The sequence below is a fragment of the Saccopteryx leptura genome, chromosome 6 (genome assembly GCF_036850995.1).
Source record: "Saccopteryx leptura isolate mSacLep1 chromosome 6, mSacLep1_pri_phased_curated, whole genome shotgun sequence".
NCBI classification, from domain to species: Eukaryota; Metazoa; Chordata; class Mammalia; order Chiroptera; family Emballonuridae; genus Saccopteryx; species Saccopteryx leptura.
The window spans coordinates 145,687,971-145,702,952 of record NC_089508.1 but is presented as its reverse complement, the minus strand read 5'-3'; the positions used below and the strand labels follow the sequence as shown (position 1 = coordinate 145,702,952).

At 43.1% G+C, this 14,982-nt stretch overlaps 1 protein-coding gene across 2 annotated transcripts in view; it reads right to left on the bottom strand.

The window, feature by feature from the left end:
* Window positions 1–14,982, bottom strand: part of COG5 (component of oligomeric golgi complex 5) — a 444,866-nt gene that overhangs the window by 49,510 nt on the left and 380,374 nt on the right. Inside the window, exons 17-18 of one of the 2 annotated variants that reach the window (XM_066342433.1) lie at window positions 11,921–12,024; window positions 1,435–1,590 (exon numbers count right to left, since the gene is read on the bottom strand). In XM_066342433.1, the coding sequence (XP_066198530.1) occupies window positions 1,435–1,590; window positions 11,921–12,024 (260 nt within the window). The remainder of the gene's footprint in view (window positions 1–1,434; window positions 1,591–11,920; window positions 12,025–14,982) is intronic. The other variant, XM_066342435.1, reaches the window with a different exon arrangement.

The following is a 14,982-nucleotide window of genomic DNA, read 5'->3' as shown; positions in this document are numbered from 1 at the left end:
TTCAGATATAGCTCTTTGGGCAAGGGAAAGAAAAGAAAATAAACAAATGAAACCACATCAAACTAAAATGTTTTTGCACAAAAGGAAACCATCAACAAAATGAAGACAACTTACTGAATGAAAGAAGATATTTGCCAATGATGTATCAGATAAGAAATGACTATTCAAAATTTATAAAGAACTTATACAACTTAACACCAAAAAACACAATCTAATTTAAAAACAAGCAGAGGAACTGAACAGTCATTTCTCCAAAGAGGAGATATAGATGGCCAATAGACAATATTCAGTATTACTAATTATCAAAGAAATGCACATTAAAACCATAATGAGACATCACCACATATCTATCAGAATGGCTATCATCATCAAAAAATCAACAAAAAACAAGAGTTGGCCTGGCCTGTGGTAGCACAGTGGATAGAGCACAGACCCAGAACACTTAGGTCCCTGGTTTAAAACTTTCGGCTTGTCCGCAGTCAAGGCACATATGACAAGCAACCAATGAACAGCTAGGGTATAACAACTGGTTCTCGTCCTCCCCAACCTATAAAATCTTAAAACAAAAACAAAAACACAAGTGTTGATGAGGATCTGGAGAAAAAGAAACCCCTGTGCACTTCTGTAGGAGTGCAGATTAGTACAGCCACTACAGAAAACTATCAAAATTTTATGGAACTTTCAAAAAATTTAAAATGGAACTACCTTATGATCCAGCAATTCCACTTCTGGGTATATAGCTAAAGAAACCCCAAACAGCCCTGGTGGGATAGCTCAGTTGGTTAGAGCATTGTCCCGATAAGGTAAGGTTGTAGATTCAATCCTCATTCAGGGCACACACAAGAATCAACCAACGAATGCACAAATAAGTGGAACAACAAACTGATGTTTCTCTCTCTTTCTCTCTCCTTTTTCTCTAAAACCAATCAATCAATAAAAAAATTTTAAAGTAACTAAATAAAAAAATCCCAAAACATATATGCACTTCTATGTTCATTGCAGCATTATTTACAATAGTCAAGATACAGAAACGACCCAAGTGCCCATCAGTAGATTAGTGGGTAAAAAAGTAGTGGTACATATACATAATGGACTATTACTCAGACATAAAAAATAAAATCTTACCATTTGGGACAACGTGGATGGACCTAGAAGGTATTATGCTAAATGAAATAAGTCAGACAATAAAAGACAAATACCGTATGGTTTCACTAATTTGTAAAATCTAAAGAACAAAATAAACAAACAAAACAGAAACAGATTCATAGATACAGAGAACAGACTGATGGTAGTCATAGGGGAAGGGGCTTAGGTGGACGAGGTAAAAAAGGTAAATGGATTAAGAAGTACAAATTGGTAGTTTCAAAAACAGTTACGAGGATGTCAAGTACAGCACAGGGAATATGGTCAATAATATTGTAATAACTGCCTGACCTGTGGTGGCGCAGTGGATAAAGCGTCGACCTGGAAATGCTGAGGTCACCGGTTTGAAACCCTGGGCTTGCCTGGTCAAGGCACATATGGGAGTTGATGCTTCCAGCTCCTCCCCCTTCTCTCTCTCTGTCTCTCTCTCCTCTCTGTCTCTCCTCTCTAAAATGAATAAATAAAATAAAAAAATAAATTAAAAAAAAGGTTAAGATTTCCTTCTAAAAAAATATATTGTAATAACTATGTACAGTGCTAGGTGGGTACTTGAAATATTGAGGGATTACTTTGTAAAGTACATGCTTGCTTAACCACTGAAACTAATACAAAACAATACTGAATGTAAACTGTAATCCAAAAATAAAATTAAAAAAAGAAAATAACTAAAATAGATAAAATAGGCTTATGAAGTTCCAACAGAAAGAGATTTTGTTCAGGTGTAAGAAAGACCAGCCTATGGCAATGCCACTGAGGGGCACGGTGCAATGCTACTATTTTCAGTGTCACAGGGTGGAGAGCTGCGTGCTAGAGTGCAGGCACAGTCAATGATGGCAGTCTTCACACGGGGTTTGGTTTGGCCAGAATCAGACCCTGCATGGCCTATCTTGATTACAGTTTCATGGGTCCAAAGGTTAGATTGCAAAAAACCCCTAAAACTATCATATCTTCCTCCCTTTCTCCCTCCCTCCCTTCCCCTCCGTTCCTTCCCTCCCTCCTTCCCTCCCCTCTGTTTCTTTCCTCCCTCCCTCTCTTCCCCTCCATTCCTTCCCTCCTTCCCTCCCTCCTTTTCCTTCTTCCTCCCACCCTTCCTAGGGAAAGGAGGGGAGATAATGAGACACTCCTGCATGCTCCATGACCAGGATCCACCCAGCAACCTTGTCTGGGGCCAATGCTCAAGCCACTGGCTGTGGGAGAAGAGGGAGAGAAAGGGGAGAGGGAGGGAAAGAGAAGCATATTGTTGCTTCTCTTGTGTGCCCTGACAGGGAATCAAACCTGGGACATCCATATGCCAGGCCAACACTCTATGCACTGAGCCACTGGCCAGGGCTTTTCATATCTTCTTATGCCTTATCAAAAGACAGTTGTTACACTGAAACTACTCTGGAGAATTGTTTCAAAATTTTTAATCTGGCCAGTAGAAATGATTTTCTTAAGAATTAAAAATAACATACTAAAATAAGTGCCACAAGCATGTGATGATATAATTAAAATAAAATGATCTATTATACAAAATATTTAAATATATATTGTGAGGTCGGTTGGCAATCGGGGAAGGTCACATGAGGAACCAGACCCAGGAACTTTGGCTGGAACCGCCTACACCCATGCACGCCAAAAGAAACTTCCCAGAAGCCCTTTGAAAAAGAACAAGTGTCTGTCAGCCAATGAAATTTCGCCACATCATAACAACCTGACCACCCTAAAGACGCTATAAATTACCCCCACACAGGGGAGACAGCGTGACTTCTCTGGACCGTTTTGCAGACCAGAGAACTTTGTCCGGGAAGCGCTCTACTAAATAAAGCCTTTGCTGTTCTACACTTGGTGGCTATGCCCTTCTTTCTTCCTCGGCGGGGAAAATACCTTACATTTGATGCCGAAATCCACGAGGAGCTTGAAGCCTGCTGGGGCCGCTCCTCTTTCCTTCCCCTCCGAGGAAGAACCAGGGATCTCCGACCTCCCACCCACTTCAGCACATGGTGCAGTAAGTCCCTTACCTCCAGCCTCCCCTCAGTTCTTTCTGCCGAGACTCCCTGTCCATAATCACAGCTGTGTCAGGGACCTCTTATCCATTCCGAATGCGTGTGTGCCCGTGGAGACGTCCCAGACACACCCACTCTACCTAACTTTCTGGTGACCAGAGCTTGAGTTGCAGGATGCTAATTCTCATCTCTGATTACTCCGAGGGCTGAGGGGTGGCCATGGGGGGCACAGGAATCTAAACCTGACTCAAAAACACTCCTAGAGTACCCTATCTGAAATCTCTCCCTCCCTAAAGAAGAAGAAACTGATCTCTGATCTTCTTCTCCATGTGGCTGGGCCACAATACCCATTGGATAATCGAACCAGGTGGCCTCCTGAAGGGACTTTCGATTTTAACACCCTCACCAATTTAACTATTGCCAAGGAACTGGGAAATGGTTGGAGATCCCTTACATTCAGGATTTCTAGTATTTGCACTCCCGTCCTAATTTCTGTGCTGCCTGTTCTACGGTGCAGGCCCTTTTTGGCCAGAGAAAACTCAGCTAAACCCTTCACTCCTGATATTTCCTCCTTCACTGACCGTCAACTCTCTCTCCCTCCTGCCCGACCCCCGGGGGGTGCCCCTCTTTCGGGACCCCTCTCTGGTCCCTCTGTGTACCTCTTCTGCTTGGGTCTCTTCCCTCCAGGAAGCCCTCTCCCCGATCAGGCCACCCTCCTCCACTGGCCATTGGCCCTCACCCAGGTTTGCAGGGTTCCTGACTCCACAGCCCAACCCCGATCTTCCTTCTGTCCTGCCTCTAGCTCTGGCATTTCCGGCTGGATCTGGGTGCTGGGCTCCCCAGGAGAACCCCTCCTCTTATTCTCAACCCCCAAACCCCTATCCAAGACCTGATGAACATAGCATTTAAAGTTTTTAATGGTCGTGGCTAGTAGGAAAGGGCCAAGGCTGTTCGCCAGGCCCGCATGCAGCAGAAGGTGACACTCCAAACCCAGGCTCTTGTGGCAGCCCTGAGGCCAGCAGAGCAACAGGGGCAAGGCACAGGAGGTGTCCAACCCAAGTCCGGGCCACAAAGAGGAACCTCACCAAGAACTTGCTTTAAACGTGGCAAGGAGGGTCACTGGTCCTGGCAGTGCCCCTGCCTGCGGCTGCCCACTGAACCCTGCCCTAACTGCAAGCAGCCTGGTCACTGGCAGAGCAATTGCCCCTTTTGGGCAACAGGCTCTTCCTCGGCACCTCTAAGTGGAGGACAAGCCACCCAAATGGGAGGTCAAGCCAGCCAGGTGGCCCATCGCTCGAATTTCTTGGTCTCATGGACGACTGATGTGGCCTGGACTCAAAGACCCCCATTACCCTCATCGAGCCCAGGGTAATGTTGCAGGTAGTGGGTACATCCATCTCATCTCTTGTGGACATGGGGGCTACCTTCTCTGTTTTGCCATCACACTCTGGACCTCTACTTACCTGACAGGTCTCGGTTATGAGAGTGGATAGGACCCCTTCTTTTCTCCTTTGCACGCCACCCCTGACATGCAGTTTGGACGGAATCCCCTTTTTTGCACTCCTTCAGATTCTTTCTTTCCTCAATCTAATAGGCTTCTTTTGACACTGAATTCCCAATTTTGCTCTCTTAGCCAAAACCCCTCCTCTTGCCACCTACCTCCCCTTTCTGTTTTTTCTCCGCCATCTTCTCAGAGAACACGTGGACCGGACCCTTCCTCTCATAGGGGGTCCAGATGAAGCACACCCAGCAGTTCCTCTCCAGCCAGGAGACAGGGTTCTTCTGAGGGAGCTCCAGCCTGGCTCCCTACAGCCCAGGTGGATGGGACCCCATATGGTAATATTGACTACTCCTACTGCAGCCAAGCTCTTAGGACAAAAACCTTGTAACCATGTCTCTCACCTCAAGCTTGCCCCCATGCAGGACCGCTGGCAGTCGGAACCACTGGGCCCTACCCATCTCCGGCTCATCAAAAGGTTGGGCCCTGCCTGACCAGGAGGTGGCACAGTGGATAGAGCATCGATCTGGGATGTGGAGGACCCAGGTTTGAGACCCCAAAGGTCGCCAGCTTGAGCACGGGCTCATCTGGCTTAAGCAAAAAGCTCACCAGCTTAGACTCAAGGTCGCTGGCTTGAGCAAAGGGTTACTCGGTCTGCTGAAGGCCCGCAGTCAAGGCACATATGAGAAAGCAATCAATGAACAACTAAGGTGTTGCAACAAAAAACTGATGATTGATGCTTCTCATCTCTCTCCATTCCTGTCTGTCCCTATCTATCCCTCTCTCTGACTCTCTCTCTGTCCCTGAAAAAAAAGAAAAAAAAAGAAAAAGGTTGGGCCCTACAGATTCCCCTGTTGCTCCTATCTCTCCCACCAGGAACCTGCCGCCAGAGTGAGCTAAAGCAGGGAGCAATGCTGTTCAATGAGACTGGCCCAATGGAAGAAAGCATCAGGATCCTCCACCGTCTGCAAGAGAAACTGCACAAGGACCTCTCCTACAACCCGCTTCACTCCTGGTGGCAGCCACCCATCCTCCCCTGGACTGCCCCTATCCTAGGTCCTCCTCTAATTATCAGCAAATTACTCATATTTGCTCCTTTTAAAAAAAATTCTTACAGGGCCGCATCCACGAGGTTTCTCAAGTCATGGTCAAACAGATGCTCCTACACCAATATACACGACTCCCTTCAGAGCCACCACCTTCAGACCTCCCCTTTCCCATGATACCCCTAACCAGCAGGAAGTACCCAGATGAATAGCGGCGCCCCTATCTGACATAAAAGATCAGAATGTGGGTTGGCTGGCAATGGGGAAAGGTCACGTGAGGAACCAGTCCGGGACTTTGTCTCTAACCACTCAAACCCATGTGCGCCAAAAGAAACTTCCCAGAAGCCCTTTGAAAAAGAACGACTATCTGTCAGCCAATGAAATTTCACCACATCATATCAACCGAATCACCCTAGTGATGCTATAAATTACCCCCAAACAGGGGAGGTGGTGCGACTTCTCTGGTCTGTTTTGTGGACCAGAGAACCTCGTTCAGGAAGTGCTCTACTAAATAAAGCTTTTGCTGTTCCACATTTGGTGGCTATGCCCTTCTTTCTTCCTCGGCGGGGAAAATACCTTACATATATTACCAATTTTCAGTGTGGGTTACAAGACTGATTTAATTTTATTAGAATATAGCCTGATCAGTCAGTGGCCCAGTGGATAGGGCAGGCATGGCCAACATACAGCCTGTGGGCTGAATCTGGCCCATGTAATGAGTTTATGCAGTCCACGATTAATTTTTTAATATTCTTTGCTACTTTAAAATCTCAGCTATTCAGAAGCGGAAGCATTTTTGATTATTGGAAATCGAGATATTTAAAAAGTTAGTGATACACGGAAAAGAATTCCGTGTGTGACTAATCTAGGATTAACTTCCAATAATTGGTCGAATGGATTCGTGGTACTTTACTTTTTAAAAAAAATTCCATTATAAAGATTTACAACTTTTGTGCTCGTCTATACTCGATATGAACTGTTTGACGTTTAGCTGCTATGTGAAACCCACATTCTTTTAGGTGGAGTTTGCAAGTACGCACCCAAGGTCAAACAATTCGTTATTTTTGTGGGCAAGTATGTTGAATCAAGTGGCATTGTAGCATAGACAATAGCTGCAGTTGATAACTGAAAACGTGTCCAGGCTGTTTGTAAAAAGAAATAATTGTTTTATTTGTGATATAACCTCTTCAAGCTCATTCTACTAATTAAATATTGTTTCAATTGACTGTGATACAGTTTGGATATTTATATGGTATGTAATTATATTAAAAAATATTTTTATTAAAATAATATTGTATATTAAAATTTTTTTCACTCACATTTATTCTCAAACAAATTACATAACAACATTTTGTTTACTTAAACAAATCGTTTTTGTATTTAACATTTTTAAATTTTAATATTTCATCCAGCCCGTGAAAAATGTTTTCTTTCTAATCTGGCCCAGGGGCAAAACCTGTTGGCCACACCTGGGATAGGGCATCGGATTGGGATGCAGAGGACCCAGGTTTGAAACCCCAAGGTCGTTGGCTTGATTGAGTGCGGGCTCATTCGGGTTGAGTGCGGGCTCACTGGCTTGACTACGGGGTTGCTGGCTTGAGCATAGACATGACCCCCTGGTTGCTGGCTTGAGCCCAAAGATAGCTGGCTTGAAGTCCAAGGTCACTGGCTTGAGCCATGGTTGCTGGCTTGAGCAAGAGGTCATTCGTTCTGCTGTAGACCCCAGTCAAGGCACACATGAGAAAGCAATCAATGAAAAACTAAGGAGACTAAGGAGCCGCAATGAAAAATTGATGCTTTTAATTTCTCTCCTTCCTGTCTGTCCCTATCTGTCCCTCTCTCTGTCATTAAATAAATAAATAAATAAACAAATAATTTACTAGAATACAAAAATTGCTTGACAATTACTGAAGGTCAGTTTTCCAAATTATGGCAAACCTTTTAGTAAGAGGTTCTCAACTGATACAGAAATAAGCTGTGCAGAAATGTAAGGTCTTTACAATGAGAGACTACATATGGAAGTTGAAGATGGACTACAAATGTACACCTGAGAAGTGGTTGATGATCATCTTCCCACCACCAATCTTTTTAGTGAAGGTGTGTAATGCTCCCTTCCTTTTGGGTGCTCAGTCTATCACTTCAAGGATTGAGGGTCCTCCTACTTTATTGCCTCGCTCCTCCATTAAAAATAATTGAACATGAGTTATTTTACATTAAATAAAAGAATTTCACTCAGGCTGGTTAGCTCAGGTAGTTAGAGCATTGTCCCAATATGCCAAGGCTGTGGGTTCGATCCCCAATCAGGGCACACATAAGAATCAACCAATGAGTGCATAAATAAGTGGAACAACAGCCTGACCAAGTGGTGGCACAGTGGATAGAGCATAAATCCGGGACACTGAGGAACCTGGTTTGAAACCCTGATGTTGCCGGCTTAGCACAGGCTCTCCAGCTTGAGTGTGGGGTCACTGGCTTGAGTGTGGGATCATTGACATGACCCTATGCTCACTGGCTTGAGCCCCAGGCCGCTGGCTTAAGCAAGGGGTCACTGGCTTGGCTGGAGGACCCCTCACCCCTGGTCAAGGCACTTATGAGAAGCAATCAATGAACAACTAAAGTGCCTCAACTACAAGTCAATACTTCTCGTCTCTCCCTTCTTGTCTGTTTCTTCCTGTCTCTCTCTCACTCGCTAAAAAGATAAAATAAAAAATAGTAAGTGGAACAACAAATTGATGTTTCTCCCCTTCTCTAAAATATCAATCAATAAAAATTTTTTAATAAATAATAAATAAAAATTTTCAAACAATGTACTATGTCAATCGAATATTTACAATTTAAAGTCTACCTAATTTTGAAAAAAAAAAAGCAAAAACATTAGTCCTAGTAAATAGATTTCAAGTATCAGAAAACCGTGTTGGGGATCACTCTTTAAATGGCAGGGGAACTCTCTACCTACACTGCAGAGGAGGCTGGCCTAGAGGAAGGTACACCTGGTTTAGTCCTCTCACCTAGGACCTGTGCGGAGGTCTCAGAAGGGCAGGTGTTTACTGTGTTTCCCAAGTGTGTCCCCTGGAGCTAGCTCTACTATAAAAGTGATGCTACTTTTTGAATGGTTTCTTTACCTTATATTTCTTTTTCTTTTTTTAAAAAAAGATTTTCTTGGCCCTGGCTGGTTGGCTCAGCGGTAGAGCGTCGGCCTGGCGTGCGGGGGACCCAGGTTCGATTCCCGGCCAGGGCACATAGGAGAAGCGCCCATTTGCTTCTCCACCCCCCACCCCCTCCTTCCTCTCTGTCTCTCTCTTCCCCTCCCGCAGCCAAGGCTCCATTGGAGCAAAGATGGCCCAGGAGCTGGGGATGGCTCCTTGGCCTCTGCCCTAGGCGCTAGAGTGGCTCTGGTTGCAGCAGAGCGACGCCCTGGAGGGGCAGAGCATCGCCCCCTGGTGGGCAGAGCTTCGCCCCTGGTGGGCGTGCCGGGTGGATCCCGGTCGGGCGCATGCAGGAGTCTGTCTGACTGTCTCTCCCCATTTCCAGCTTCAGAAAAATACAAAAAAAAAAAAAAAAAAAAAGGTTTTCTTTACTGATTTTTGAGAGAGGAGAGAGAGGGAGAGAGAGAGAGACGTGGGGAGGGACAGGAAGTATCAACTCACAGTAGATGCTTCTTGTATGTGCTTTGACCGGGCAAGCCCAGGGTTTCAAACCAGTGACCTCAGCGTTCCAGGTCAACACTTTATCCACTGTGCCACCACAGGTCAGGTTAACTTTACCTTTAATTTCATGCAAACTATACATATACAACATGACCTATCAGAATTATTAATAACAATATTGCAGAAAGTAGAAAATTTTTGCTAAACGACAATACTTTTTTTTGTGACAGAAAGAGAGACAAATAGCGACAGACAGACAGGAAGGAAGAGAGATGAGAAGTATCAATTCTTCATTGCAGCTCCTTAATTGTGCATTGATTGCTTTCTCATATGTGCCTTGACTGGAGGCTATAGCAGAGCAAATGACCCCTTGCTCAAGCCAGCAACCATGCAGTCATGTCTATGATCCCATGCTCAAGCCAGCAACCCCTCAGTCAAGCTGGTGAGCCCGTGCTCAAGCTGTATGATCCCGCACTCAAGCCAGTGACCTAGGGGTTTTGAACCTGGGTCCTCCGTGTCCCAGTCTGACGCTCTATCCACTACGCTACCGCACTATACTACTTTTCTGTAGAATCCACTTTACCTTTTTGGGCTTCCTACCAGTATGAAAAGCAGAGACTGACTTTTCACCATTCTGTGGTGCCCACTTTGCAGCACAGGCAACTAGAACTGGATGACACAGAGATGAGCGTGGCCCCGTGCAAGGGTGACATGCAAATCTGTGAAGCGTTCCGTATTTAAAATTGGAGATATTTGTAAATAAAAAGATAAATTATTTGAAAAGTTAAAGGACAGTGTAATGATCACACAATTTTTCCACAGTCACATTTAATATTTAAATGTTTAATTCTAGAGTATGGTTAAATTTTGTTGTTTTTTAAATCACCGTTAGCAGTGTAAATAATATGGATGAGAAAAGGGCTCCATGGGAAGTAGTGTCTATAACAGGGTGAAATGATCACAAATTCCTAACTGGGCAGATTATACTGGGTAGTCACCTCCCAGGGTTATAACTTTAGTAAAAGGTTTATCTTTGTTTTAAGCAAGCCCTGTCCATTGGTTCTGTGCAATCTAGGTTAACTCACCATCGAAATGCCCCCTTTAAGACCCCTCGAGAGAATATAATCTTAACTACCTTGTCATCCCATCCCCATGTTGCTCTTTCCCACTTTCAGGTAATTCCTCATGTTCCTCCTTAATTTCAAATGCATTAAAAAAAACCCTACAAACTATTATGCTCTGGAGCATTTATCTTAGTTTGTTGAGATCCTACTTCTAAGTATATCCTCTGTTTCACTCAAATAAATTTTTATAGGTTTGGACATTTCTTATGTCAACAATAAGTATTCCAAATTCCCCATAAACAGTTTTCTAATACGCCAAGTCAAAATCATTTTACTTAAAAAGACTGCAGTAAACACTGGGTTAGGAGCTATCGTTCTTATTCTCAAGATAATATGATATGGATAAGCAGCAAACATGAAATAGCTATGGAATAATACCAAATGTTTATAGCTGCATGTGATACGGCTAGATTCGACTGCCACAAAACTCTGAGAAAGGACAATCACTCCGGGAGAAGTTGGGCAGGAGCTCGCCTTCAGAGCCAGAGAAGGACTGGAATTTCATACAAGAAATACCATGCCTCTGCCAGAATTCAAGCACAGGTGTTTGTGGGAAGTAAAGAAAAAGATAAAATTGGAAAGAGAAGATAGAACAATCTACCAAAAGTACTGAAGTGCCACGCTGAGTCCTGTAGATGTTAATGATTCTATGTTTCAATAACAGGAGAGAAATGACAAAAACAAGAACTGAAAATAATTTCATCTGCTAATGGTGCTCACAATGAATAAAGCAGGATAAGGTTGGAGGTTAACACGTAAAGAAAAAGATAAAATTGGAAAGAGAAGATAGAACAATCTACCAAAAGTACTGAAGTGCCATGCTGAGTCCTGTAGATGTTAATGATTCTATGTTTCAATAACAGGAGAGAAATGACAAAAACAAGAACTGAAAATAATTTCATCTGCTAATGGTGCTCACAATGAATAAAGCAGGATAAGGTTGGAGGTTAACCCTGTCACAGGAGGAACAAGTTCTAGATGTCAGGAGACATTAAAGAGAAGGGGTAGAGGGGAGAATGAAAAACAAATGCAATAAATATTAGTGAACATAGGCCATTGCCGGTTGGCTCAGTGGTAGAGCGTCAGCCCTGCATGTGGATGTCCAAGTTTGATTCCCAATCAGGGCACACAGGAGAAGCAACCATCTGCTTCTCTACCCCTCCCCCTCTCCATGCTCTCTTTTTCTTCACCTCCCGCAGCCATGGCTCGATTGATTCCAGCATGTTGGCCCTGGGCTCTGAGGATGGTTCCATGGTCTCACCTCAGACACTAAAATAGCTTGATTGCTGAGCAACAGAGCAACGGCCCCATATGGGCAGAGCATCACTCAATAGGGGGCTTGCCAGATGGATCCCAGTTGAGGTGCATATGGGAGTCTGTCTCTGTGCCTCCCTGCTTCTCACTTAATAATAATAATAATAATAATAATAATAATAATAATAATAAATTAGTAAATATTTTGGTTTAAAGTTATTACCCAGAAAAATCTTCTTGATGCATGGTGATGATTATGGCTTCTATAGCATCTCCCACAGAAGTCAGTAAGGGTTGCACAGCATTTCCCATAAGAACATGGATCATCTGAAAAGAAGAAAAAAGGAAGGAGAGGAAAAATGAAAAAAAACTAACACAAAGAAATATGACAAGTGAGAAGCATTTGACTAAAAGTTTTCATATTATATCAAATTCAAATTATATACAGTTTAATTATAATAACTCAACAGAAGTCTGCTCCTTTCCCTAACTGCTGTCAGAAATGATTTTTTTTTTTGATCCCTGGTCAGGGCACACAGAAGAACCGACCAATGAATGCACAGATAAGTGGAACAACAAATTGACGTTTCTCTCCAATCAATAAAAAGAAAGAAAGAAAGAAGGATAGGGGAAGGGAGGGGAGGGGAGGGGAGGGGAGGGGAGGGAGGAAAAAAGGAAAAATCGAACTGGAACAACATCATATACTTATAACCAGAGTGAATATAATAAATAGACTTATCTTTTTTATATACTGGTGATTCTTATAGGGCACAAGTTAGGCATTTCATGAAGTTTTCTGTTTAAAATTTTACAGTAGTGATTCTCAACTGGAGGCAATTTTGCTCCCGCAGCTGAAAATGTTTGGAGACGTTTTTTGATTGTAACAACTGGGGTATATGAGGAGAGCTTTGCTGTTAGCATCTAGTGGGCAGAGATGGAGATGCTGCTAAACAGCCTACAGGACAGTCCCCCACAACAAAGAACTAAAATGTCACAGTGCTGAGGCTGAGCAGCTGGTCTACAGGGAGGGTCATCAGAGCTTAGCTTATGTAAGATCACAGACCTAGTTACAGGTTTTCAGTGTGAACATATTGACTGGGCTCAGTAAACACTCAAATCTCACATTTAAGTATATTATACATGTTTCACTGATGATTATACACAGAATGAAGACAGATGGTTTTAGCTCATACAAATGATTTCAAAAAATGAGAAAAGTTAAAAAAAATGAGAAAAGTTTAAAGAGGACCCTTATAAATTCTTAAATGTCATTTCTAGCCCTTGAGGAGCTCTTAGTGACAACAGACAAGTTACAGTGACATCAGTGCTCAGCAGAGTGCTATGGGATTATTAAGAAAGAGACCTCAATTTATACCAAGCATGTGAAAAACAAAAGGTGTTCCGTGAACTGAATTTCCAAGGACAAACTGGTAAGAACCACTTGACAGTAGGTGGAGCTCAGAAGGCTCGTTTCAAAGACAGAAGTGCCTGGGAAAGCCAGTGCATTTGGGGCACTGCAGTACTCAGTGCAAAGTGAGGCGCTGGCCTCTGGGGAAGACAGTGCAGAGCAGACGTGCCTGTGTGGCCGCTAAGGACTCCAGTTTATCCTGAAGGGACTGGGAAACCAGTGACAGGTTATAATCAATAGAAGCATGAGGTTAAAGGTTTGAATTTGGGAAAAGTCCCGTTGGATGGTAGACAGGATAAATCAGACTATAGGTAGGAGGACAGAATAGTAGTACATATGCAAAATGGTAAGTGCCTGAACCAAGTCAGAGGCGGGGGAAACAGAGTGTGGAGACATTGAAAACAGAACCAAATTGCCACTTCGGGTTTTTTTCCCCACATTTTTAATTATTATAATGAGATTTTTAAAAGCTTTTATTTAGCAGTTTTTTCTTTACCTGAAGTTCCTGCCTGCTAATTGTAGAGTTTGGGTCATCTCAAGGTTGACAGATATTATCTTTTCCCTTGACAAGGATAACATTTTGTAGATTTTTAAATATGTAGTAATTTTTAATATATCCTGGATATTGTGAATGTTATATTGTGTAGACTAGGTATTTTTTGATATTGCTCCTAAAAGTGTTGATGTTTCTTTAGCAATTAATAAGCTTGATTAGAATCAATTTGTGCTCTCACATGCCTGCAGCTGGCCATGCCTCAGACCTCAGTTCAATTCTTTAAGCCTTACTTGCAAAAACCACCTTTAGTTTGCTCTTCACATGAATGGTTGATGACTCAGATGAAGTCTAGAGCTGAGTCTGAATAGAGCACTACATGTTTGTCTCTGGCTCTCCTTTCCAAGGTTTGCCTCTCACTTTCAGCAGCTCTGGCTGAACCAGGGCTTTGCCCCCATGTTCTTTTGATCCAAAAGTCTGTTGTGTTGTTTTTCTCTGAGATTCAGCCACCCAGCCTTGCTTCTACCATGACTGTAGTCACTCTTAGATCAAAGTCACAAAAAATGGACAACTCATTCTGTTCTTGCTGCTTGCTCCAGATTGCCACACCCTTACAAAACGACCTGCTTTTGTTCCATTTCCAGAGCCCTCCATAGGTCCTTTATTTGTTTTGGTATATTTTCCCATAATTATTTGCAGGAGCATGTGTAATAAACACTCCTTTATTTTTAAATTTTTTGCTTTATTAGGTGAGAGGAGGGGAGGCTGAGACAGAATCCCACATGTGTGCTGACTGGGATCTATCCAGCAAGCCCACTAGGGGTGTTGATCCATTGCTCAGCAACCAAGCTCTTCTTAGCACCTGAGGCAGAAGTCATGGAGCCATCCTTAGCACCCAGGGCCAACTTGCTCCAATCGAACCATGGCTGGAGAGGGAAAGAGAGAAGAGGGGGAGGGGTGGAGAAGCAGATGGGCACTTCCCCTGTGTGCCCAGACCAGGAATCGAACCCAAACATCCACACAATGGGCCAATGCTCCACCACTGAGCCATTTGGCCAGGGCAACACTCACTCCTTTATATCAGGGTAGAAAACCAACCCTTCCTCGTGAAAATCTTTTTGTCTATTTCTACCATAATCTAAGGAAAATTTACAAATTTAAATGTTTATTTTGGGGGAGAAAAGGTCTAAGAATCAATAGTATAATGACTTAAAATTTTTTTAAAAAGCAAAGAAAATCCAAAGTAAGTAAAAGGAAATAAAAAAGACAAAAGTAGAAATCAATGAAATAGGAACACAAACGTAAGAAAAAATTAATAGAACCAAAAGTTGGTTCTTTGAAAAGATGGAATTGATAAACCTTCAATAAAATGATCAAGAAAAGA